Below are 24,983 nucleotides of genomic sequence, written 5' to 3' on the forward strand. Positions count from 1 at the left end.
TGCTACTGCAGAAACACCTTCCCGTTGGAATTAGGGTTGCAGAGAAGCACACACAGCTTGGAGAAGACGAAGGAAGCTTAAGGCACACAATAAATAGTGTGTTACTTAGTGTGCAATAGAAAGATTGATAGCCCTAGAGTGATGGGCGTATATACAATGCACGGGGGAAAAAAACTCGTAAAGAGGGAAAAAATGCCCCGGCGGTCCTAGTGTGTTCACACACATCACTACCACATGTATATGGTAACAAATCCCCCTTGGAGTGATGCGGTGAACGAGAGCTGGCACATGAGTAAAGGGAAGTGCCATGCCCTGAGGACAGGATCAGTCCACAAAGGGGAGTAAGCCCAAAGCTTTGCGGAAAGCTTCAAGCTTCTCACGAGACAATGCCTTTGTGAAAAGATCTGCAAGGTTGTCCTGTGTTGGTACATAAGCCAAGCTGATCTCTCCTGTTGAGAGCCTCTCCTTGACATAGTGGTAATGCACCTCAATGTGCTTTGTGCGAGCATGAAAAACTGGGTTCCTCGCAACTGCCAATGCGCTCTGATTGTCAGTGTAGATAGTGTTGGCAGTGTCCTGTCCAACACCCAAATCAGCCATAAGGTGTCTGAGCCATACACACTCAACCGTAGCTGTGAAGACTGCCCTGTACTCAGCCTCACAATTCGAAGTGGCCAGAGTAGGTTGCTTCTTGCTCAACTATGATATACATGAACTTCCAAGCATGAAACAAAAACCTGATGTGGACACTCGCGTGTCAAAACAACCAGCCCAATCTGAGTTCGAAAAAGCATGTAAGTCTGGCGGCAATGATCACCCCTTGGGATAAAACAAGCCAAGATGTAAAGTGCCACTAAGGTAGCGGAAAATCCTCTTGACTGCCTGCCAATGCTTAGACCTTGGGCTATGCATAAATCTGCTGACCTGTGAGATTGCAAACTGAATATGTGGCCTCGTGTTGCATACATAAATGAGGCAGCCAACAGCAGTTTGGTAAAGAGTGACATCAGCAGGATCGCCAGCATCATGTAGACTCAACTTCAAACCCGTTTCCATGGGAGTGGCAATAGGTTTGCAATCCTCAAGTCCAAACTTACATAGCAATGTCCAAGTCTAAACTTACATAGCAATGTCTCTATGTAACTTTTCTGACACAAGGCAATACCACCATCACAATGCTTAAAGTGTATACCCAAGTAATGATGCAACAGCCCCAAATCTTTCATCTTGAAAGTAGCATTCAAATCAGCCTTGAATTCAACAATATGTCTCTCATTTGGTCCAGTGATCAGCAAATCATCAACATAAAGAACCACGATGAGAAATACATCACCCTCACGCTTTACATACAATGTGCTTTCTGTTGGACTATTACGAAAGCCTTGTTTGACCAAATGAGTGTCAGCTTTCTCATACCAAGCACGAGGAGATTGCTTCAACCCATACAAAGCCTTGTTACATTTTCACACTTTGTCCTCTTGTCCTTTTATGACAAAACCGCGAGGCTGCGTTACATAACCTTCTTCAAATATGTCACCATTCAAGAAAGCAGTAACAATGTCTGATTGATGTACATCCCAACCAAAATGAGGTGCCAATGCACATAGAAAACGCACAGTAGTCATACGACAAGTGGGAGCAACAGTTTCTTCATAATCTATGTCTTTTTGCTGTGCATAACCCTTTGCAACAAGTCGAGCCTTATGGCGATCAATCTCACCATCCGGCTTGCGTTTCAACTTGTAAACCCACTTCGTACCAATGGCCTTTTTGCCAGGAGGCAAATCACATAAAGTCCACGTGTCATTCTCTATAAGTGCATCATATTCTGATTGCATGGCAGCCATCCAATTTTCTGAATTCTGTGCTTCATCAAAAGTCAGAGGCTCCTCAACATCATGTAAGCTAGACACAGCCAAAGCATAACAATCTGATGCATAAGATGCATGGCGAGAGCCTGAACGAGTACGACTAGACAAAGGTGCATCCCATTTACTGTCACACAAAGTGTGCACCAGCCATTTTGGCATACCTCTAGCCTGCTCATTTTCAGCCCTTTCCTCATCAAGTACATCATGTACATCTACATCAGTAATAGGCTGATCTAAAACATTTTCAGAAACCCCCATAGGCTGTACATTTGCCTCATTGGAACTTACATTCGTATTTCCACCACTGAAAAGAGGCAACAAAGTGTCATAAATGTCCTATGAGCTTACATTACTGTCTCTAGTACATGACAGCAAGGGCTGAACAGAATCTTCCACAAACACTACATCCCGAGAAACCAGAATACGTTTTGTTTGCGGATGATACAACCTGTAACCTTTGCTTTCAGCACTATAACCAACAAAAATACATTTGACAGCCTTATCATCCAATTTTCTGCGCTGCACTTGTGGCACCAAAGCATATGCGAAACAGCCAAAAACACGCATGTGCTCAATAGAAGGCTTTCTATCATGCCACGCTTCATATGGAGTAATAGACTGCAAAGCTTTCGTAGGACACCTGTTAAGTACATAAGTGGCACACATGATGGCCTCAAGCCAAATAGAATGCGGTAAAGCTTGACTTTTCACCATACATCGTGCCATTTCCGTTAGTGACCTGTTTTTCCTCTCAGCAACACCATTTTGCTGAGGCGTATAAGGCACTATACATTGGTGTTTTATCCCACGACTAGCCAGAAATGCATTAAATTCATGAGACATATACTCCCCCCCTCGATCGGAACGAAGGGTGCCCATAGTACATTTCGAGACATTTTGAGCCATAGCCAGAAATTGTTTGAAGCACATAAAAACTTCGGACTTCGCTTTAAGCGGAAATACCCATGCATGCTTGGAGTAATCATCAATGAAAGTCACGAAGTACAGGTAATTGCCCAAGGACGGAGTTTGCATGGGCCCACAAACATCACTATGCACAAGCTGCAACTTGCTTGTGGCCCGAACTGAACCATCCTTTGGAAACTTAGAACGCTGCATCTGTGTCCACACTTGTCATACAAAGTGAGCTTATACAGCCCACGGCACAAAAGCCGAGATGCAACAATTTCATCACCAAAACTGAGATCATGAACTGTACATCTGTCATCCACAAATTTGACTACAAGTCCAAGTCTAGTAAGTGCGGATATTGACAAGAGATTCTTCTTGATCCCAGGTACATAAAGTGCATCAACAAGTGTGAAAGAACTGCCATTAGCAGCAGTAAGCACAATCTTTCCAAATCCCCGAACTGGATAAGAGGCGTTGTTGGCACAAGTGACAGAATTCCCATGAGGGACAGATTCGAGAGAGGTAAACAATTCACGATGTGAGGTAATGTGCTTTGTAGCACCACTGTCGAAACACCACACATGTGAATTTGCAGCAACCGACAAGCATGCATCATGGACAACAGGATTGTAAGTGCACTCTACGCTAAAAGCCCATTCTGCATCAACATCAACAACACAGTCTCCTTTCACAAAAGACTCAACAATGGTTGCATTTGTAGTGGAACCAACATTTGCAGTGGAACCACCCTCTTTCTTCTTAGCCTCTTTGGCCTTCAACTTAGGACACGACTTGATAAAGTGATCATTGGCTTTACAATAATGGCAACGCATCTTCTTTTTGCCCTTATCACCAGAATTGCCAGATGAAGTACTGTCAGCAGAAGCATTAGGAACATAATTTTTGCCACTCGCAGCAGAACCATAAGAAGTGGCTGCATTGTTGTTACCACCCTTTCTTTGAGAAGCAATAAAAGCCTGTTCAACTGCACGCTGTCTAGTCCTGTTTTTTCTGGACAGTGACTCTTGCAACAGCAATGTGCATAATGCATCAAACTTGACAACTTCTGGATTTCCTTGGGTCATCAATCTCCAAGTACTAGCAAAAGTCTGGTAGGAATCTGGTAAGGCATCAAGAACAGTCTGCACAAGGGAACTGTCTGAAATGACTTCACCTGCAGAAATAAGCTGCTCATTGATATCCTTGACACTAGCAAGGAAAGTGTCCATATCATCTTCCTCATGCATAATCTTCGACTCCAACTCTTTACACAACAAAGCAATTTTAGCCTCATTGCGGCTTGCATAAAGACCTGTTAAAATATCCCAAGCCTATTTTGCAGATTTTGCTGAACGGATGTGAGGAACAATGGTGCGCTTCACAGACAACGCAATCAATGCATGAGCCTGCGCATCCTTAACATCCCAACGAGCTTGTTCTGCCGTAGGCAAAACAACTCTAACAGCTGCAATCCTTGCAGCAAGACCTGCAACATCCTCAACAGCTGCAATCCTTGCAGCAGGACGTACATCAATGCCCTGCACAATGTTCCAGACACCCTTTGACACAAGAACATGTTGCATCATATAAGCCCACATAGGGTAGTTGTCCCCATCCAACCTGTCCTCAGCAGCAAACATCTTAAACACATGTGTGTTGTTGTTGTCAGTCATGGTAAATGCTGCACCTGATGTGAAAACTGCCCGAAAATAGGAGAAACGGAGCGAGAACAACTTGTGCTATATAGCACAAACCGTAGAAGACTATAAGGCACCTGTTATGCAGAAAACGGCACTGACAGAAATTCTGCACAAAATGACGAAATAGCCTGTGCAGTACTGCCTGTAGTGGAAACGGAGGCCGAAATGAGCCCAAATCAAAATTCTGAGCAGACCAAGCTCTTCGAGCTTACCCAAAAAATTTGTCGACCTGCGAACGCTTGCCAAAGCTCACTGAAATCGGAGAAAGTGAGCAGGCGTGTGCTGGAGCAGCTGGCGACTAAACCCGGGAGGACGTGACTCGCTCTGATACCAATTGTTGGAATTAGGGTTGCAGAGAAGCACACAGCTTGGAGAAGACGAAGGAAGCTCAAGGCACACAATAGAGTGTGTTACTTAGTGTGCAATAGAAAGATTGATAGTCCTAGAGTGATGGGCGTATATACAATGCACGGGGGAAAAAAACTCCTAAAGAGGGAAAAAATGCCCCGGCGGTCCTAGTGTGTTCACGCACATCACTACCACATGTATATGGTAACACTTCCATAACTCTAAAAATTTCTGTTTTTACATCAATGCGTAGAGGGCGTCGTGCTCTTTGACTGAAGCTATAGATCAACCAAATTGGAGTTCGGATAAAGAAGTTATGATCAAAAGAGTGAACTGTTGTCTACTAGGTCAAAAACAACTGCACTAGAGAGAGAGAGAAAAGAAAGAAATATTTTTTACGTCTATTAGAAGGCCGAAATCGGCCTATGAGACAAATCAATGTACATGGGTGTGTCTTCCGTCAATCGGAAAGACAAAAGTGCTGAAAAAAACTGACTGATAAAGTTGATACAAATCTCCATGATGAGAGTGTGAGTGTGTGGAGCGCTCTCTATGGTAGCCTATATGCAAGAGGGTAGTACAAGCATGATATGCATCTGGGTGACGAGCTAACTAGCTTTATCCTGTGCTAATGGATGGGTGTAAGATGTGGTACATGGGTGGAGCAAGAGCCAGGGTTGCTCGGATGGTTGCAGCAGGGTCGGCCATTATCTGGGCTCATCTCTCCTTAGTGGCTCGGCGATCACGGGTCTGAATCTGCGCAATCTGGCGTCGATGAAGTCTGGGGGCCCGGCAGCCTGTAGCACGGGGCCATCTCCTAGCTTTGGAGGTCTCAGCCTGCTGAAGAGTCACCCCTCTTTGTGTATCGGGTGGTGGGGGGGCTGATAGATGTCGTGAGACGAAGAAGTCAGCGAGGTGGGTCTGTCTCCCTCCTATGTGAGTTGTCGTGGGCTCAAGTAGGGCATCTCTATGGCTCTGTATCTCTAGTAAGAATTGCCCCAGTTGGTGTTGCTCTCTGGAGTCCATGATCTCTCGAAGGGTAGACTGCCGTGTGAATAAACCCTCATATCTGCCTTTGATGTCATATGAGAGAGAGAGAGAGAGAGAGAGAGAGAGAGAGAGAGAGAGAGAGAGAGAGAGAGAGAGAGAGAGAAAATGAAATGAAATGTTATATTAACGTCTTCAAAAGGCCAAAATGACCTATGAGACCAAAAAGTTACAATTGGTGAATCTGATACCATGTCTGAGTACGAAAATTACCAGGTTACAAAGTTACCAAGTTACAAAGAACTAAGACTAAGGCACTAAGGAGAAAGGGAATAAAAAGAGGGGGGGGGGGGGGGGGGGGGGGGTTTGTGGGTTCAGATGAAATCTCTCATCGGTCGCTGTCGGATCTCATCGACTTCCTCCATGGTCAGAACTCTGGTTGGGCGTCTTGCATGTCGAGCTAGAGTGATCTGTATCTTCTGTTGCAGCCTTCGTCGGTAGTGGGAGACCCCCCGAGGTCGTGGACATCTGGATCTGCCAAGTTCAGTGGCTCTGTCAAGCAGTGTACCTCTAGTATGAGTAGGCTGTAATGACTGCTGCGTTTGCTCTCCTCTGTCTGGTGTAAAGAACTCTGTGATTCGTCTCTGAGACTGTCTTTCCCCTGATGTCCTCAGCAAGCTCTCCCTAAGTCTGCGTAGCTCTAGCAGGAACAATCCGAGACACTTCTGATCCTTGTATCTCATGACTCTAGAAAAAGGTCCTAACCCTTCTCTAAACAAGCAGTGGAAGCGTCCGCGTATCTCATAGTATGCCGGGCAGTGGCATGTGTGGTGCAGTTCTGTCTCTGGCTCTAAGTTACATAGGTGACATATCCTGGCTCCTGCCAGCACCCCTCGGAATCGGCCAGTCTCGATCTGGAGCTGATGTGAGGATGTGCGTATCTGTCCAATAGCGCATCTTATTCCATGAGATAAGTGTGTATCCATGTATGGTGGCCTAGTCACAAATCCGTCCTCTGTGAGTTGGAGAAGATGCTCTCTGTAGAAAGCCATCTTCGTGCCCAACTCTTGTGTCGGTTGTATCCATGTGCTCCTGGTATTTAGTTGAATCAGATCCTGACGTATGAGCCTGGTGATCTCTGTCCGTGTGAGAGACAAGGAGGGTGCATCCAAGGAGTATTGAAGCGGAGGTAATCTATCCATATTGAGACCATGCGACTGGAACCATGATGCCATCTGTCCATACCAACATGCTGTATCGCCTTGTAGAGCTAGTTGTCGAGATGACTCCAGGGCAAGCCGAGCGTATCTGTCTCTGGGGAGATCCCATAAACCGTGCATAAAGGACACCGATCTCGTCAGTGCCTCCACCACGAGGGGGGGGGCCGGCTAGCTCGGCTCGGATAATCTCATGTGGTACTGAGGCCTTAGCCCGAATCATCCGAGCGATCATAGAGACCAGAGGCCTCTCCATACATCGCCATCCATCTGTATTACCAGATCTTCCATGGTGGTCTACTGAGGGTCCCCATACCTGAACTCCATAGAGCATAGCTGGAGTCACTAGAGTGTCAAAGAGCCATAGCTTTGTTCGGGGTTTCTGAAACTGAACCTGCGAACACATCCTCTCCAGTCCTCCCAAAGCTGCATATGCTCTCGTCAGTCTAGTTTGTGATGCTCTCCTTAGTGAAAACACCGGTCCACTGAATACTACCTCAAGATAGGTATATGCATCTGTGTACTCCACAGTCTCCTGGCCATACATAAATGTGGGTGCCGACCTCCTGACCCACTGTGGTGTGGTGTTGAACACCATAACCTTGGTTTTTCCCAGATTGATCGACAATCCACTGTCACGAGCAAATGTATGCACACACACAGAGAGAGAGAGAGAGAGAGAGAGAGAGAGAGAGAGAGAGAGAGAGAGAGAGAGAGAGAGAGAGAGAGAGAGAGAGAGAGAGAGAGAGAGAGAGAGAGAGATGAAATGAAAATAAAAATAAAAGGTACTGAAATGTAATTGTGTAGGATATGACCGGGGGGGGGGGGGGGGGGGGAATAGTGAATGAGGGCTAATATAACACAATGTGGGTATGTGTGAGGTACAAGATGAGCAGTGTGTACAATCCTCAAAAGAGCTAAATCACAGGAGACCCATCATTGGTCGCTGGCTGATCTCATCAATCTCCTCCATGGTTAGTGGTCTGACTCGGCGGCGTGCATGTCGGGCCAAAGTGATCCGAATCCTCCGATGCAATCTCCGGCAGTGTTGTGTAGTCCTCCGTAGTCGTGGGCGTTTGGATCTCCCAAGCTCGGTCGCTCAATCGATCAGAGTGCCTTTGGTATAAGGAGAATGTAAGCTTTGTCGTGGTAGCTGCTCCTCCGGCTGTCAGTGTCCGCTCTAAAGAAGCGAGTGATCTGTCTGTGAGACTAGCTAGCCTCACCTCTCATTAGGCTCTCTCTGTGTCGGCGCAGCTCGAGCAAAAACAATCCCAGACATCGTTGGTCCTCATACCCCATGACTCTAGAGAGTGTTCCAAAGGCCTCTCTGAATAGGCAGTGAAAGCGGCCTCATATCTCATAGTAAACTGGTCAGTGACATGGGTAGTGCAACTGTGTCTCAGGCTCCATGTGACATAAGGGACAGGTCCTGGCCTCTACCTCGATACTCTGTTGTATCTACTAGTCTCGACCCGAAGCTGGTGTGAAGACGTGTGTATCTGGCCAATAGCACATCATATCCGATGAGATAAGTGGGTGTCCATGTATCTGGGCGTCGTCACAAAACCATCCTCAGTAAGTTGGAGAAGATGCTCTCTATAGAAAGCCATCTTCGTGCTCATCTCTTGTGCCGGCTGTATCCAAGTCCTCCTGGTATCTAGCTGAGTCAAGGTGCTGGCGGATGAGCTTTGCTGGGAGATGAGCCCGATGTTCGCTCACTACGTGGGTCTAGGAGTGAGTTTGGCTTGTGTCATGTTGTGTGTGCAGGATGGATCCGGTGAGGGAGTAACATTGGTATCAGAGCCCCTTCCTGCTCGTACGCACGACATGGCAACGTGCACAAAACCACTAGAGCTCATGGGGCCATGATGGCCCAACCTGACAGGCTCTCCCAACTCTCGTATAGGGTGGTATGGGACGCTACTAGTGAGAGAGGAGGGCAAGGGGGGAACATGCCAGCCGGCGGTGGGAATTTAGCCGAGTGCTCTTTTTGTTTCTCGCGTGTGGAATGTTGATTTGTTAGTAGTAGCCACATGGATGCTTGGTATTTCTTTGTTTTGCCTCTCCGTTGCCGATAATTGCATGAGGGTGTCCTCGAGAGCTGCCACTCTGAGGACATGGCAGCCCCTAATGCAATTGGTAGGAGGAACTGATTGATTTTGGAGTATGTTTTGTGGAAATGGAGTAGGGGAATATTTTCTCTTAGTCTTGTGTTTTTTTTTTTGCATGGTAGTTTAACCAGGTGCTTCCATTTGTATATACCCGGATTGTGCATTGTCACTCATATTTTGGGTACTGTTGTACCACATTTTGTTTGAAAGAAGAGGCAGAAGCTGTAATCGTAGCAAGAGCTGAGTCTATTGCACGCGAGCGCACAGGTTGCAGGGTGGGGGCGACAAGGCTGCGTAGAGATGGTGCTGTCAGAGGCAGCACGCTCGTTTGCAGAGTCCGCCACATAAGGGGCGATGCAAGTAGCGCAGAGGCGGTGCAGAGGGTAGGCGGTTAGCGCGAGGCCAGTGCATGTTGGGCCACGCGAAGGCGATGCAGGTCGGCAACGCGAGGGCGGCATTTTTTTTCGCTCGCTAGATTAAAAGTTTTTTTTTTCGCTTGCCACACGAAGTGTTTTATTTTTAACCCTTTCACAATTAAGTGGACTTTTTCTAAGTGAGTGCCACCCAACTCATTTATTTTGAACTTAAGTGTGAATATGTCCTTTTAATAAAAAGATGGCCCATTGCACCTTGATCTTTTCGGCACTCAACAACCGGACTCAAATTAAAACCGCCCCATTGGCCCCTCCCTCTCCCCGCTCTCTATGAGTCACGCCGGCGAGTGTGGGTGTAACTTGTACGTTACCGCAATCCCACCTTGGGCGTGAAAGGCAAAATCTTTCTCGCACTCTCTCCTACGCTCTCTCTATCCCCTACTACTTACCACTACTTTCTTATTATTTTACGTCTTGGACGTATTTCCCAAGCGAGCTCCTGCTACTTACTCTTGAAATTGCTCGCACATCCAAGCGCCATGGCTTCACACGACGCTTCTACGCACGAGAATGGCACCGCTAGCACACATCAACCCACGGAGGAGGCGTCTCTTTCTCCTTACCATTCCATGCACACGCATGGGCTTCGTCTTGAGGGTCTTTCTCCCCCATCTTATACCTTCGACGCATCTCTTGTCGCTATACTGTAGTAGCAACTAGCAGAGATGCAGAGGCAACTTGTCGAGTTGCTTGCCACGTAGGTTCTGTTTTCGCCCGTGGCCATGAACACTTTACCTCGTCAGTTCCATCCTGACCCCTTCAAAGGGGAAAAGAAGGAATGTGAAGAGACCGCTATTGACTCATGGCTGGCGATATGGATGGCCGGAAAGGCTTATGCGTGGTGAGCTAGGTTACTACCTAAGCCAACGACTTGGGCAGACTTCCAAGCGGTCGCTCGTGCTCGGTTTGTGCAAGTCGATAAGATTGAGTGCTTCAAGAAGCTGTTCAAGTTGGAAATGGGCAAGAAAACCCTGGACAATTACTCACAAGAATTCAAGGACTTCGTTCACAAGACGAAAGCCTTCGAAGACCCAAAAGGTCACATTGCAGATGCTCTATCTATTTGGATTGCCGTCGGCTTACAAGAATGAGGTATTGCGGAATCCTGTCACTTTGCTAGAGGACATCTATAAGTTCGCCAAGAACTATGATAATACCTTGGCAACTTTTGGAGGTGGCGTGATGGATGGGGAGACTCCTCATGGTGGTTCCTCCACGTTAAGGTATAAGCGTTCATACGCTTTGGCATCCACGAGTCAGTCAATGGACCTTCTGCAGAAGAAATTGAAGCATGACGGCAAATCAAAGGCAGTTCGCATGGAGGATCAGAAGAAGAACCATTGTCTCGACTGCCACCAGACCGGCCACTTCCACGGCGGCAAGGTGTGTCCAAAGCAAAAGAGGAAGCCGTCTACCTCCATACCGGCGGCCACTTCGGTAAACGTCGTCAACAATCCAAGTACTTTGACTTTTTCTTATTCAGAGATTTTTCACGTTAATGCATGTAGCTGACCGGGTTCTCGCATTAATAAGATTGTCTTTGGCCCGCATGATCTTCTCCGTGTAAAGGAGAGATCAATGGCCATTCTATGATGGTCTTATTCGACAACGGCTCTATCACATACTGATGATGTGGCATGTCCGAGACTTTATAAAGTTGTTCCAACTTATGGCTCTTAGCCGAGGCGGGTCCTAGGCGACATAAAGTAATAAAAAAACCAGCGAATGGGCCAGTTGTACGGACGTCGCAAATTGCGTTGGTTGCTTACGTGGCAGTGCGTACGGATCTCCACGTTTTACATTGAATTCCGCGATTCTCACTGGCTGCCTTTGGCAACGCTAGCTTTTGGGAGACATTGCTTTTAAGTTTAAGGCTTTTGGGGCTCTGCTTTTAGCAACCCTTGTAACCTTTATATTGAACCCAAGGGGCTCACTCTGCAGAGCATCTGGACGTAGATTGTGAGAGCAAGCACCCGTGGGCGGTTGTACTTTGCTCAAAGATTAATAGAAAAAGAAATACCGAAAGGGGCGAGAGTCTTTGGGGCCAATATCTCTTGGCACGGAACTCCGCGGGGCCATGTCGACTCTTTATTTTGTGAAGTGTTTTGAAGTGAATCTTTGCTGTGTCGCGACAGAACCTTGACTTGTGGTGTCCAAGTTTGTAACAGTGGTATCAGAGCACGGCCGATTTTTCTTCTACCGAGAAATCCGATCCCTTTTCTCGCGACACTTATGGATTCCGAAAAGAATCATCCGACCTCTTCTGCAACCACTGAGGCGGGAGGAGGCAGCGCAGAAGATTCAAACGACTTAAGAGAAGATGAGTATAGGCCACCTCGGCCTACACAATATGAACTTTTGGAGATTCAACGTCGACAACAGGTTGACGAGTGCACAAACCAGATGCTTCAGTTTGCTAAAGATTCCTAGTTTGCAAAATTTTTGACTCAGCAGTCCATGGCTGAAGTGCATCTCAGTGGGAGAAATCCACCGAACCACCAATTAAATCGGCAATCAAGAAACCTCCTACTTTGAGGATGGTTTAGGAAAGAGGAACTTCAAGAGGTGGTTCAGGCTCATATCAATCAGCTTTTGGACACGAAAAATCGATCGAAAAAGCTATTGAAGAACCGCAAGAAGGGGTCTGACTACCCTGGTTTCTTGGGCCTTCAATCTTCTTTTGAATCTGCAAGAAAGCAAAAGAAGCGTGTGCGTTTTGAAGGACTACCCAGTTCTTCCTCCTCTTCTTCTGACATTTCTTCTAGCTCTTCCGACTCGAGTGAGGAGGATAGAAAGGGCAAGAAGCGACCTTAAAAAGGAAAGCTTTGAAAAGAGCAAGAAAAAGGCAAAGAAACTCAGATTCCGACCAGTTCTAATAGCTCTACGGAGGAGTCATCCTCTAACAGTTCGGACTCTGATGACCACCTATTTTATGCGAAGAAGGACTTTTATAGAGGCAACCAATACAACTTCCTCGAAGATAAGAGCAAGAAGACAAAGGAATTTAAATAGGGTGGGCAGTTCATCAAATTTGAATCCTTTTCTGGATTCCGAGAGAGGGCTTTGGCCTTCATCCAACAATTTGACATAGCCTTCTCTGGAGGGCATTACTTAGAGCACTCCAAGATCAGGAGGGCTGCACCTTTTCTAAAAGGAAATGCTCGAACATGGTGGTCCACTCTTCTTCTGAGGAAGAAGCCCCGGTCAAGTGGTTGAAATTCAAACGGCTCTTTATTTCTTCTTGGTTGACCCAGGAGTACGAACGAGATGTAAGAACCGCTTGGAACCATCTTCGGATGACCAAGGGAGATTCTTTGGATACATATTGCGAGAGGTTTTGGGACTCTTTTGTTCCGACCTCTTCATTTAAGAAGGTCACCTTTAAGGAGCAGATTGAGCGGTTTTGCTGCGGACTCCCTACAGAGATCCGAGATTATTGCCTTGAACAAAAGTCGGACTCTATTCAAGAATTAATGGGTATGCGAAACGGGGGGTCTCGATACATTCGGGTAACTTGACTTACCCCACTGATAAAATCTTGACTCAAAGGACCAGACAGACCTCCAACAATGAAAGTAGAAAGAAAAGAGTCCCTAGGAAAAGAAAGATACACGACCCCGACTGACTCTTCGAGAACGGGCTATCTCTCTCAAAGAGGGGAAGTGTTTTGGTTGCGGGGAACAAGGGCACATGTTCGCAAAGTGCCCCAAAAAGGCATAACAAGGAGAGGCTGAAGACATGGCAGAGAGTTCTAGCGCAGTAGAGGAATGTGGTAGAAAAGGCAAGATGAAAGCAAGACTGGTACCAGATTGCATGGGAACCGACCCAAGCCAAATAGATGAAAGTACAGAACTTTGCCGAGCTTGGGGAAAAGTGAAAGATCAAGAAGCCCTTACCTTTTTTGATGGAGGAGCCAAGGCCAACTTCATTTCACCTGAATTGGCGGCGCGGCTTGAGATTACGCCCGACAAGATGGGGCCACTAGTACATGCAGTTTTAGCGGCGCCCGAACGGGATGTAGCCATTACGTCTGTCATTGACAACTTTGTTTGCATTGTCAGGGGTATTTGGGGCATGATGACTTTTACATCATGCCTTTGGAAGGGTGTGACATCCTCCTAGGAGTCCCTTGGTACCATAAGAACAACGTTGTGGTCAACTGTCGGGCCAAGAAAGCAACTTTGACAAATGAAAAGGGCAGAAAAATTGTACTAGATGTAAAATTGAAAGGCGAGTCCATCCCTATTGTATTGGCTTCGGTCATTCAAAATTATTGAAATCTAGTCTTTTTGTTTAGTCGATCTATTTGAAAGAGTTGAATGATGATCACAAAACGAACATGTCTGAACTAGACAAAGAACACCAAGATTTTCTCCACACTGCTGTTTGTTTCTCTAAAGGCCTGCCAGGCGAGTTACCCCCATCTCGTCCCGAGGATCATACTATTGATTTGATTTTTGGAAGCACATCACCGAATCGGCCACCTTACTGTGTTAGCCGAGCCCAGAATGACGAAACCATGAACTAAGTGAAAGACCTTGAAAAGAGTCTTATCCAGTCGATTACTTCATCCTACTGCTCTCTGGTTTTGTTGGTATTAAAGAAAGATGCATCTTGGAGAATGTGCATTGATTATAGAGCTCTCAATAAAATCACTATCAAGAACAGATTTCTGATTCCAAGAATCTATGATATTCTTGACCGACTACAGCGATCCTCTTGTTTCAGCAGGATTGATTTTAAAAGCAGATATCATCAAATCAGAACGGCTCCGGGAGATGTCTACAAGACAGCGTTTCAGACAAGCTTTGGTTTATACGAATTTTTGGTGATGCCTTTTGGACTTACCAATGCTCCAGCGACTTTCAACCTAATGATGGATAGGATTTTCCGAGAGCATTGATCTTTTGTCATCACTTTCTTTGATTATATTATAGTTTTCTCCAAGGATGAAGTAGAACATCAACACCATCTGCTACAGGTCTTTCAGGCATTGCGTGATCAAAGATTAGTTATCAATGCCAAAAAGAGTGAATTTTTCTTGCCGGAGATACAGTTTTTGAGACACATCATCTTAGCAGCAAGAGTACAAATGGCCTCGACCAAGATTGAAACTATTCGCGATTGGCTAGACTTGGAGAATGTTCATGAAGTTAGAAGCTTCTTGGGCTTGTGTTCTTACTACATGCGGTTTATTTGGAAGTTTGCAGAGGTAGCTTCCCCTTTGCACATATTGACTCAGAAAGGAGTTCTTTTCTCGTGGGGATCGACAGAGGTGAGTGTCTTTCAGACATTTAAGGAAAATTGACTGCTAGACCAGTGTTGGCTTTGCCAGACTTGCAAAAGCCATTCGAAGTATATTGTGATGCTTGTGGTCGTGGTCTGGTTAATGCAAGAAGGCCATGTGATTGCTTATGAAAGCAGATTATTTTCAAGACCTGAATTGACAGTACAGATTTATGAGAAAGAGCTATTGGGAGTGTTCTGTGCTCTTACTCAGTGGTGTCATTGCTACTCGGAACCGATTTCATGGTCTTTAGTGATCATCAAAGTTTACGCTACTTCTTGTCACAGAAGCAGCTTTCGGAAAAGCAGACGCGGTGGGCTAACATCTTGTCACGGTTTCACTTCCAGATTGTCCACGTGCAGGGACGGAAAAACTTGGTGGTAGATGCATTGTCTCGGAAGCCCCCTAGTCTTGGCTATTTCCACGATTCATCATAGAAGCTTTAAGGATATAGTTGATCAGTACGATGTTTTTACTCGGATACAGAATGGGGAGATAGTAGCAGGATATTCCACACGCGATGGCTACTTGATGAAGAAAACTATGTTGTGTGTTACATAGCCGTTGAGAGAAAAGGTTTTGACTCAGTGCCATTGTCAACCTTTTATGGGTCACCGCGGCATTGACACCACCTTGAAAGGTGTGGAGCGCTATTTCTTTTGGCCGAGACTCAAGAAGGATGTGGATGACTTTGTTCGCAGTCGTTTAGTATGCTAGAAGGTCAAGTTTGACAAGCATAAGGCACAGGGATTACTACAGCCTTTACCCATTCCCACCGGCCCTTGGGAAAGTATTGCAATGGATTTCATCTTTGATCTCCCAAAGAAACAGAGTGGGCATGATGGCATTCACATTGACTGATTTTGCAAGCAAGCTCACTTCATTCCAGTGATAAATGATGTCTCCTTTCGACTCAAGCTGCCCGATACTTACAATGCATTCCATGTGAGTCTTTTGAAACCTTTTAAAGATGATGTGCCAGTTGATGGGGAGCCTGATGAGCAACCCGAAGTGGAAGAAAGCGAGGAGATACTCGTTCCAGGACAGATTTTGGCACACAAGGAAAGAAAGATGAAAGGTAAAGTGATTCGGCGGTTCTTGGTTAAATTCAATAACTATCTTGCATTGGATGCGAAGTGGATGGAGGAGGAGGACCTAGCAGATACTCCTCAGATTTTGGAACTTTACCTTGAAGCGTTCGGTTTAGCATAATCTACTCCGATAGAACCCCGAACTTAGCAAGGGTGAATCTGGTGCAACGGGTTTGCACAAGAGGGGAGTCACTCCGCTCCTTTGTCAATAGATTACCTCGATTTTGAATAAGGTCACTGATGTCCCCTTTGGGTTTCAGGGATACTAATGGGCTAACCAGTATACTGCTGAATGACTTAATGAAACGGAATTCTTAAAATTGAAGATGACTGATTTGTACTCTCTCACTTGACTTGTTTGAGTGTAAAACGAAATGACTGCAACATTTCGGTCTCATAAATCTTTATAGACATGATTGCAATAAGGATTAGTTAATCGAGCATCAGTGAGGTCCGGACTGGATCTAGATGCGATTACTAAATACATTGCTGGCAGTCATGGTATGAGATTTGGAATGAATTTTTCTATACTAAGAGTGAGTGTCTAGTAAGACAGTTTATGGTCTCTGTCTGTTTTGCAGGCGTAATCGAGGGCGATCACAATTCTTTCAATAGGGGGATATGTCACAACTTGATGACGTGGCATGTCCAAAACTTTATAAAGTTGTTCCAACTTATGGCTCTTAGCGGAGGTAGGGCCTATGGGACATAAAGTAATAAAAAAACCAGCGAATGGGCCATTTGTATGTACGCTGCGAATCGCGTTGGTTGCCGACGTGGCAGTGCATACGGATCTCCGTGTTTTACGCTGACTGTACAGAATTCCGCGATTTTCGCTAGCTGCTTTTGGCAGCGCTAGCTTTTGGGAGACATTGCTTTAAAGTTTAAGGCTTTTGGGGCTTTGCTTTTAGCAATCCTTGTAACCTTTATATTGAACCCAAGGGGCTCACTCTACAGAGCATTTGGACGCAGATTGTGAGAGCGAGCACCTGTGGGCGATTGTACTTTGCTCAAAGATTAATACAAAAAGAAATACCAAAAGTGGCGCCAGTCTTTAGGCCAATATCTCTTGCCACGGAACTCCGCCGGGCTGTGTTGACTCCTTATTTTGTGAAGTGTTTGAAGTGAATCTTTGCTGTGTCGCGACAGAATCTTGACTTGGGGTGTCCAAGTTTGTTACAGGCTCTACTCATAATGTTATTTCTTCCCGTGTGGTACAAGCACTTAAGCTCGGCACGTCACCCGCAGACCATCTGTATGTGGTCCATTATGCGGAACGTCCGAGCGATCAATGGACTAAGGTTGTGCCGCGACTCGACCTCTGAATCCAGTGTTACCAAGAAGTCTTGGACTTCCGTATCATGGGCCTTGAGCATGTAAATGTTACTTTAGGCATGCCATGGTTTTATGACAAGACAGCTTCCCTGTCTAGCAATTATGCATCGCATACAATTTTCTTTGAACTTGATGGTGTGTACCATGTGGTCGAGGGATCTCTTTCTTCCCTGACCGCGGAATATGATGTAAATTTGCTTTCAGCTAATGAATTCAATGCAATATTTGATTCCGTTTTGGCTGAATTTGTGGACGTTTTTCCGTCGGATTTACTAGACAAACTGTCACCGTCTCATGGGCCTGATCTTGATCATAAGATAGAGCTTCTGCCCGGTAGCCATCCCGTCTCTCGTCAACCGTCTAGGTTCAGCCCGAGAGAGGAAGACGAGATAGCTAGGCGACTTCAAGCATATCTTGCGAAAGATTTTATTAAACCTCGTAAGCCTTCGTGGGGCGCTCGGTTCTTCTCGCTTAACAGAAAGACGGAGGGATGCATTTGCGTGGATTACAAAGGTCACGATAAGGTCACCGTCAAGAATAAGTATCCGTTACCTCGCATGGATGACCTTATGGATCAACTCTCGGGTGCTCGTTATTTCACTAAGATCGATCTACTTTCCGGGTACCATCAGATACGGATACATCCGCGTGATGTTCTGAAAACTGCGTTTCATACACGGTATAGACATTACCAATTTTTGGTTTTACCGTTTGGGTTAACCAACGCTCCTACCGCTTTCCAACAAATGATGAATGATCTCTTTCGTCCATATTTAGGAAAGTGGGTTGTGGTGTTCCTTGACGACACCTTAATTTACAGCAAAACACTTGAGGAGCATCTGCAACACCTTCCTCTCGTCTTGCCTGTTTTGAGGCGAGAAAAGATGTATGCGAAGCAAAGCAAGTGTGAGTTTTTTCGCACCAAATTGCTATATCTGGGTCATATCATCTCGGTTGATGGCATTCGCATTGACCCCGAGAAGATACGTGTTGTGGTGGATTGGCCCATTCTTTGCATGACTCCTGCGGCAACCCTCTATGCTCTGTCTATCAAGATTGAAGATTCTATAATTTGTTTCTAATTGGTAAGTATCTTTTTGAGTGTTGCATTAAGTGGCAAGCCTTTATCTATCTCTGGTAGCCTCATCCTTGTGGACTCCTTTTCTATGCGACCGGTGGGCCCTAGAGGGCATGGTGGGACAAGGTGGACTTCAAGCAAATGTCCATTGTAGGGGTGCATGTTTATGGGCATGTTTGCCCAAAAGTGTGAGTGAATCTCTTTCATGGCTAGGGTCATGCCCACTTTTGCAAGTAGATCATTGCTGAGAAGAGGATGGAGCCTTTACGACAATGTCGGCAGTCACAAAATTATGGCCATGACCCAATTGGAATTTCTGGTCCAATAGGCCCCAAAACGGAGTTTCCTTGTAACTATGATGTGTCCCCCTCATGAGAGGCCTTGCAATGCACTTTCCTTGATAAATGAAGTGTGTCGTGGAGCAAACAAGCTGCAATATGAAGCGGGAATTATAGTGAAGAGTTATACAAGGATAGTAGTAGACTTGTCCTTGTAGCTTATTGGCGGGGCAAGATGTATTTCATCTCCATATTCGTTCATGTGCCTACTCGCTTATTTTGTTGGAAAAATTTATTTTTTTATCCTCGCATGTCCCTTCCATCATGGGGAAACTAAAGAATATCCTTTGTCTCATGGTGGGACGAGTGCAATAGAGACATTCAACCGTGGATGTGGTTGGTCATTGCCATGAAAACACCCGATATCCTTGCCACAAATAGAGTGACAGAAAAGCCATTCACCACTTGTGTAGCACTAGTTGTTCACTGCTGGGAAAACAACCATTCTTGACACAGATTGGAAGGGTGGCATATGCAGTGTCACTTGCAAGTGCGTGTGGCTTTGTCATTCATGGGGAGCCAAGGCCCAGCAAACAAGGCAATATAGATCCTCACATGTCCCTTCATCATGGGGAACTAAAGAATATCCTTTGTCTCATGGTGGGATGAGTGCAATAGAGACATTCAACCGCGAATGTGGTTGATCATTGTCATGAAAACAACTGATATCCTTGCCACAAAGTAGAAGAGTTGCCAAAGAACCATTCACCTAGAGGACGTTGATAGTGTTCTTCTAGTGGCTTGGATGCAGTCTAAGCCGATGCCCATCACTTCTAGTTGAGTGGGGCATTTGTATGACGAGTGCAAGAGAATAATACGTACCAAAGCATTCTGGCCAAGATATTGAGGTTCAGTATTGACCCATTGATGGCGACAGAGGGACTGACAATTTTTTTTACAAAGCAGGGGATCAAAAGAGAGAATACTGAAATGATACTTGAATCACTCATCCAATTCATGGGGAGATGAAGAATGGGTGTCCGAGTTGTATACTCTTTTCTTTCCTTTTGATTATTGAGCTTTTGCCCATTAGTTAGCTCCTCAAGTGGAGGTTGTTGATGGGCTAGATTGAGTGTGTGTTGTTTGTGCATGCCAGAAGTAACACCTTCATTCATAGTATCTTTTCAAGTCAATTCAAGATGTGCTGTTCTAACATCCTCAATTGTCAAGAGAGTTTACGCAATGGGATTTGTACTATGATATGCTACCAGCTGGCTCTGTTTATTCACATGTTCAGTTATATTTTAAGCATTCTTTACCTTAATTTCGTGTTACATTAGGATCATATGACGACCATGTAATCTTTATGGTCTCATAGGTCTTTTAAGCCTTTTGCAGACATAAATAAACAGTTCAAATCATTTCATTTCTGCAGATATGCCTTTTCCTTCTATCATTATGGAGCTTTAAGTATGCTAGCATCAGCGCATTCTTCATCCTTGTGTATGTGGGACTCGTTCTTTATTCATTCCCATCAGTTCTTGTCCTTTGGCGAATGAATACAGTTTTACTGCTGTTCATACTATTTTGGGCTATCTGTACCTACACTTTCAATGCAGCTTTTACAGTACTACATGATGCACTTGAGAAGGTACTTCTTTACTTGTGTTTGGGATTGAAGGTATAACAGGTTGCATTTTTTGAACACGACAATTCTGCAATCCACTCATAGCTAACTATCCTTACAGGACACAGACATATGGAACACAGTCGGTTTCTGGCACTACCCTGTGCCAGGCTTATTTTTGCTAGTACAATTTATTCTTGGCATGCTCCTTGGTGCAAGTATGTATTTCAGCAATGTGTCTTTGAGGAGCATGAATGTTGCGGAAAATTCTAATAATGCTGATGACATTATTCAGGAAGGTACTTCACAGGTCTTCAAGTGATGTATGTGTCGTAGCTTATGCAAAGCAAAAAATCTCTAATATGGTCATGTTATTTGATTGGCACAGAATCACATGATGGAAAAATACTATTCTTGGCAATCTTGACCTGGTGCATCCACAGAAGCTCACACACTCTCTCTCTAGTATTGCTTTTTTTTTCTGGAGTTCGGCTTGGGTTTATTGGTGCCATTTATAGTAAGTTTATTTGGTTCATAGCTGGATGCTTTAGTGTTAAATTGCGTCTCATTCATTGTGCTCATGTGCTAGACATCGCTATTGGCAGGGAGTTTTACGTCCAACATGATTGCGTTATTCCTGCCAAAATTGTTCCTGCAATAGCAGTGCTCTTTTTCACAAGTTTGGTTTGTCTGCTGCAAGAGCTGTCAAAACTAATGCATGATGTATTGCTTGGTAAAGACACATTTTACAAATGAAAAACAGTGGTACAGTCTCCTCCTAGTGATGGTCTGTAATAAAAATTGTTTGTTCGCTTTTTTGCTTCCATCAGAGGTACGTGATCAGGTTTATAAGCAAAAGCTGCTATTGTGCGCAGGGCTTCTAGCTCTACCTAGTTGAGTGTGGGGTCGTGTAGCTTGTGTTTGCTTGTGGCTTTATGGTGAGAGGAGATCAATATGCACTTTTTTTTCATGAGTTTTATCTTCCATAGTCTTCATATGATGGTTTTAGGTAGTGTCTCAGAGGCCAGCGTCTAGATCTTTCACAATTGGTATAGTGATGCTCGAGTCGGGACAACGACCACATGCAGAAAAGCACTCAGTAATGCATTGCAATTCTAGGGTCACACACTCTGTTTCAGGGTTCTCCGACAGATCCAGTTTTCTTGCTCACATCTTTCGGCTACAGACAAGGCACTCTTGATATGCTTCCATCCACTACACATTAGTTGGATCTCCATCTAGGGGATACAGTTTTTACCACAATTTTATGCATTACTTCATGGATCATGTGGAAGGCTCATTGCCCTCACAGCTTTCCCTCACATCTACCACCTTGAAAACTTTATTTGCAGAGTTGTTGCGTACTCTTCACAACTAGTGGGATACATCAGTAGGCTCCTCCAGGCCAGAGGAGCGGCATAGATACTCTCTTATTTGGCCATGGGCGTAGTTTTCTGTGTTTTTCAGTTTGGATCAGGGACACATCACATGGCATTATGCACCTTCTTGGGGGTTCATACTGCATTCTTCCTATATGCCACCATGATGTATAGCTAGCACTCTTTGGCACTACTCCAATTTGTAATTCCTTTGGGAGGTAGGCCCTATAGGCAATAGGGCCAATTTTCTTTGTGATCAAGAATGGACCATCAAATGTAGCTGAAATCTTATAATGCTTTCCAGTTTGCATAGTCTTGGAATCTTTGGGTATCTTCAGATAGACCCATTGTTCCATATCTAGAGCCCTTGGAGACCTCTTTTGACTAGCATAAGTAGTAACTCGGTCACGAGTTGTTCTTACACTGTCCTAAGCCAATTCAAGCATTTCTTGCATATCAAATTACAAATCATGAGCTTGGCGATCTTTGACTTTCTCTAAGCCAATAGCAATAGGGGGGGGATTCAGGCTCAAATCCATACATCAGCATGAATGGGCTCAATCTAGTAGCAAAATGCTTGCTACTATTATAGGCAAAATGTAATTCCGGAAGATGCCTTTCTCACACAGATTGCTTACGAAATGAAATGTTATATTAAACGTCTTCAAAAGGCCAAAATGACATGTGAGACCAAACTAATACATGGATCTAATACAATGTCCGGGTACAAAATAAAATGAAGTGAAAAAAAAGCTAAAATGAACATTAGTGCTCGGCGTCGAGTGCTGTCCGAGGATGCTGAAGAGCATCGTCAATGTCTGCCTCTGTAAATAGTCTACTGGACATCTCCCATGTTATGAGAGACATAACCCCTCAACACATCTTCCAACACCTGATTCCTTCTTTTAGTTTGTCCCTTAGACTCGGATGATCAAAGGATGACATACTCAACTTCGTTTGAAGGTGAGAAAATACATCTCGCCAAAATCGTCTAGTGAACTTGGTGCCCCGATTATTGACAATACCAACTCATGGCTTTTTACTATCGATTTCGTTGGTATAAACTTTGCCATTTTTGTGAGTCTATCAACCATAACCCAAATGCTATTGTTGCTACGACTAGTATTTGGCAAATCAACAATAAAATCCATAGAAATACTCTACCACTTCGCATTAGGGATTTCTAATGGATGTAGCACGCTAGCTTTCTTAAGGCGCTCTGCCTTGCTGACTTGACACGGAGTGCATCTCTTCACATAGCTCTCTATGTAAGAGCGCATCCTTGGCCAATGGAAATATCGTTTGACCAATGCTAAAGTTCTTTGTATACTTAGGTGTCATGTACTAGGAACATTGTGGCATTCAAACAAAATCCTTTGTCAAACCTTTGGCACAAAGATTTTTCCATTTCTAAACAATAGTCCACCTTTAATGGAATATTGTCTCTGTCCCATCTGCCTTGTGCGACTAACTTGGGTCCTTGCATCATCCCAACCTATATGCAAGCCACGTCCTACTTCGACCTCATTCCATATCTTGCCAAAATGGTTATCAGAACGACATAGCCCTCGAAGAGAGAGAGAAAGAAAGAAAGAAAGAAAGATTTTTAACGTCTATGTCAGGCCGAAATCGGCCTATGAGACAAATCAAATGTACATGGTGTGTATGTCATCCGTCTATCGGAAAGACAAATGAAACAAAAACTGATACAAAACTGAACTGAGTGTAGGTAGTGGGGTATCTGAGGAGGGATGGAGCTCTATCTCTAGGGATGCATGTCTATATGCTCAAGGTAGTACAATCATGAGAATGCATCAAGCTATCTAGCTCCATCCTGTACTAATGGGGGGATGTAAGATGTGGTACATGGGCGGGTCTGGTGCCAAGGCTGCCCGGATGAAAGCTGTCGGGTCGGCCCTCATCCGGGCCACTCGCTCCTCAGTGGCACGGCGCTCCCGGGCTCGGATCTCCTCGATCTGTCGGTGGTGGGAGCTCGTGCCCCTGTAGCCTGTGACTCGTGGTCGTCATCTAGCTCGGCTCACCTCCGCCTGTGGGAGTGTCACTCCCCTCTGAGTGTCTGGTGGGGGAGGGGCGGTAATCCTCTGAAAGAAGTCTGTGAGCTGCGACTGTCTCCCCTCTGTCTGTGTAGCTGTGTGTGGCTGTAGTAGTGTGTCCCGATGGCTCTGTATCTCTAGTAAGAACCGTCCGAGCTGTCTCTGATCTCGAGAGTCCATGATCTCTCGGAGAGTGGGCTGTCCTCTGAATAGGGCCTCATACCTGCCTCTGATCTTAGTGTATGCTCTGCATCTACATACAAAGTGCTCCTCACTCTCCACCTCCTCTGTGCAGGCTCTGCAGACGCGCTCCTCCCTGGGAACACTAGTATGTCTCCCGATCTCAATCTCTAACCTGTGTGAAGCCACTCTCAGCTGACCAATCGCCACCCGTGAGCTATGTGGCATATATGTGTCCATGTAGCGTGGTCTCTGTATGAACCCCCCGGACAATATGGTGAGAAACTGGTCTCTGTAATCTGACATCCTCGTCCCCAAGCCAGGTGACTCCCAGACTCTCCTAGTGTATAGCTGCCACAGATCCTGTCTCAGTACCAAGTTCCTCTCACTGCGAGAGAGGTGAACATATGGTGAGTGGGGGTCGTACTGGAATGGTGGTAGGCTCTCCATGTCAAGACCGTGTCCCTCAAACCATGCTCTGACCTGTGAGTACCATGCTCTCTCATGCCCACTCTCTGATAGCTGTATAGCTGCCTCAAATGCTCTACGAGTAAGTCTGTCAGGAGGTAGCTCTCTCATCCTCTGGATGAAGCAGACTGTCTGGAATAGTGCCTCTACCACCATGGGTGGTGTGGCGAGCTCGGCTCTAATAATGTCATGTGGCACTGTCTTCTTGCTGCGGAGCAAGCGTGAGATCATACATACCTGTGGCCTCTCAAGCTGTGTCCACTGGTCAGCTGTCAATCCTGGTGCCCATACTGCCGCCGAGTACATCAAGGCCGGGGTGACTAAGGTGTCGAAAAGCCACCCCTTCGTGCGGGGTTCCTGAAAGTGTGCCTGGTGGCATCTCCGCTCTAGCATGGCCAGAGCTGCATATCCTCGGGTGAGCCTGTCAGCAGCAGCCTGCCTCATAGTGAAGGGTCCTGGTAGGCTGGTGAATGTGATGCCAAGGTAGACATAGGAGGTGACTACATCAACCTTTCCTCCTGCTGCTGTGAAGGTGGCAGCGCTCCTCACTGCACTGGATGTGTGAAAGATCATAACCTTGGTTTTGCCAAGGTTCACAGTCAACCCCTTGTGTGTGCTGAATTCGT

General features: G+C 45.5%; 1 protein-coding gene across 3 annotated transcripts in view; it reads left to right on the top strand.

Moving 5' to 3' along the window:
• LOC147427051 (piezo-type mechanosensitive ion channel component) overlaps positions 1-24,983 on the top strand; it is a 195,619-nt gene that overhangs the window by 76,260 nt on the left and 94,376 nt on the right. For all 3 annotated transcript variants that reach the window (XM_086499262.1, XM_086499260.1, XM_086499261.1), the window contains 3 exons: positions 20,085-20,300; positions 20,398-20,575; positions 20,665-20,793. In XM_086499262.1, coding sequence (XP_086355388.1) covers positions 20,085-20,300; positions 20,398-20,575; positions 20,665-20,793 — 523 coding nt within the window. The remainder of the gene's footprint in view (positions 1-20,084; positions 20,301-20,397; positions 20,576-20,664; positions 20,794-24,983) is intronic.

The sequence above is a fragment of the Adiantum capillus-veneris genome, chromosome 24, assembly GCF_014529385.1.
Source record: "Adiantum capillus-veneris isolate H3 chromosome 24, ASM1452938v2, whole genome shotgun sequence".
Taxonomy (NCBI): Eukaryota; Viridiplantae; Streptophyta; class Polypodiopsida; order Polypodiales; family Pteridaceae; genus Adiantum; species Adiantum capillus-veneris.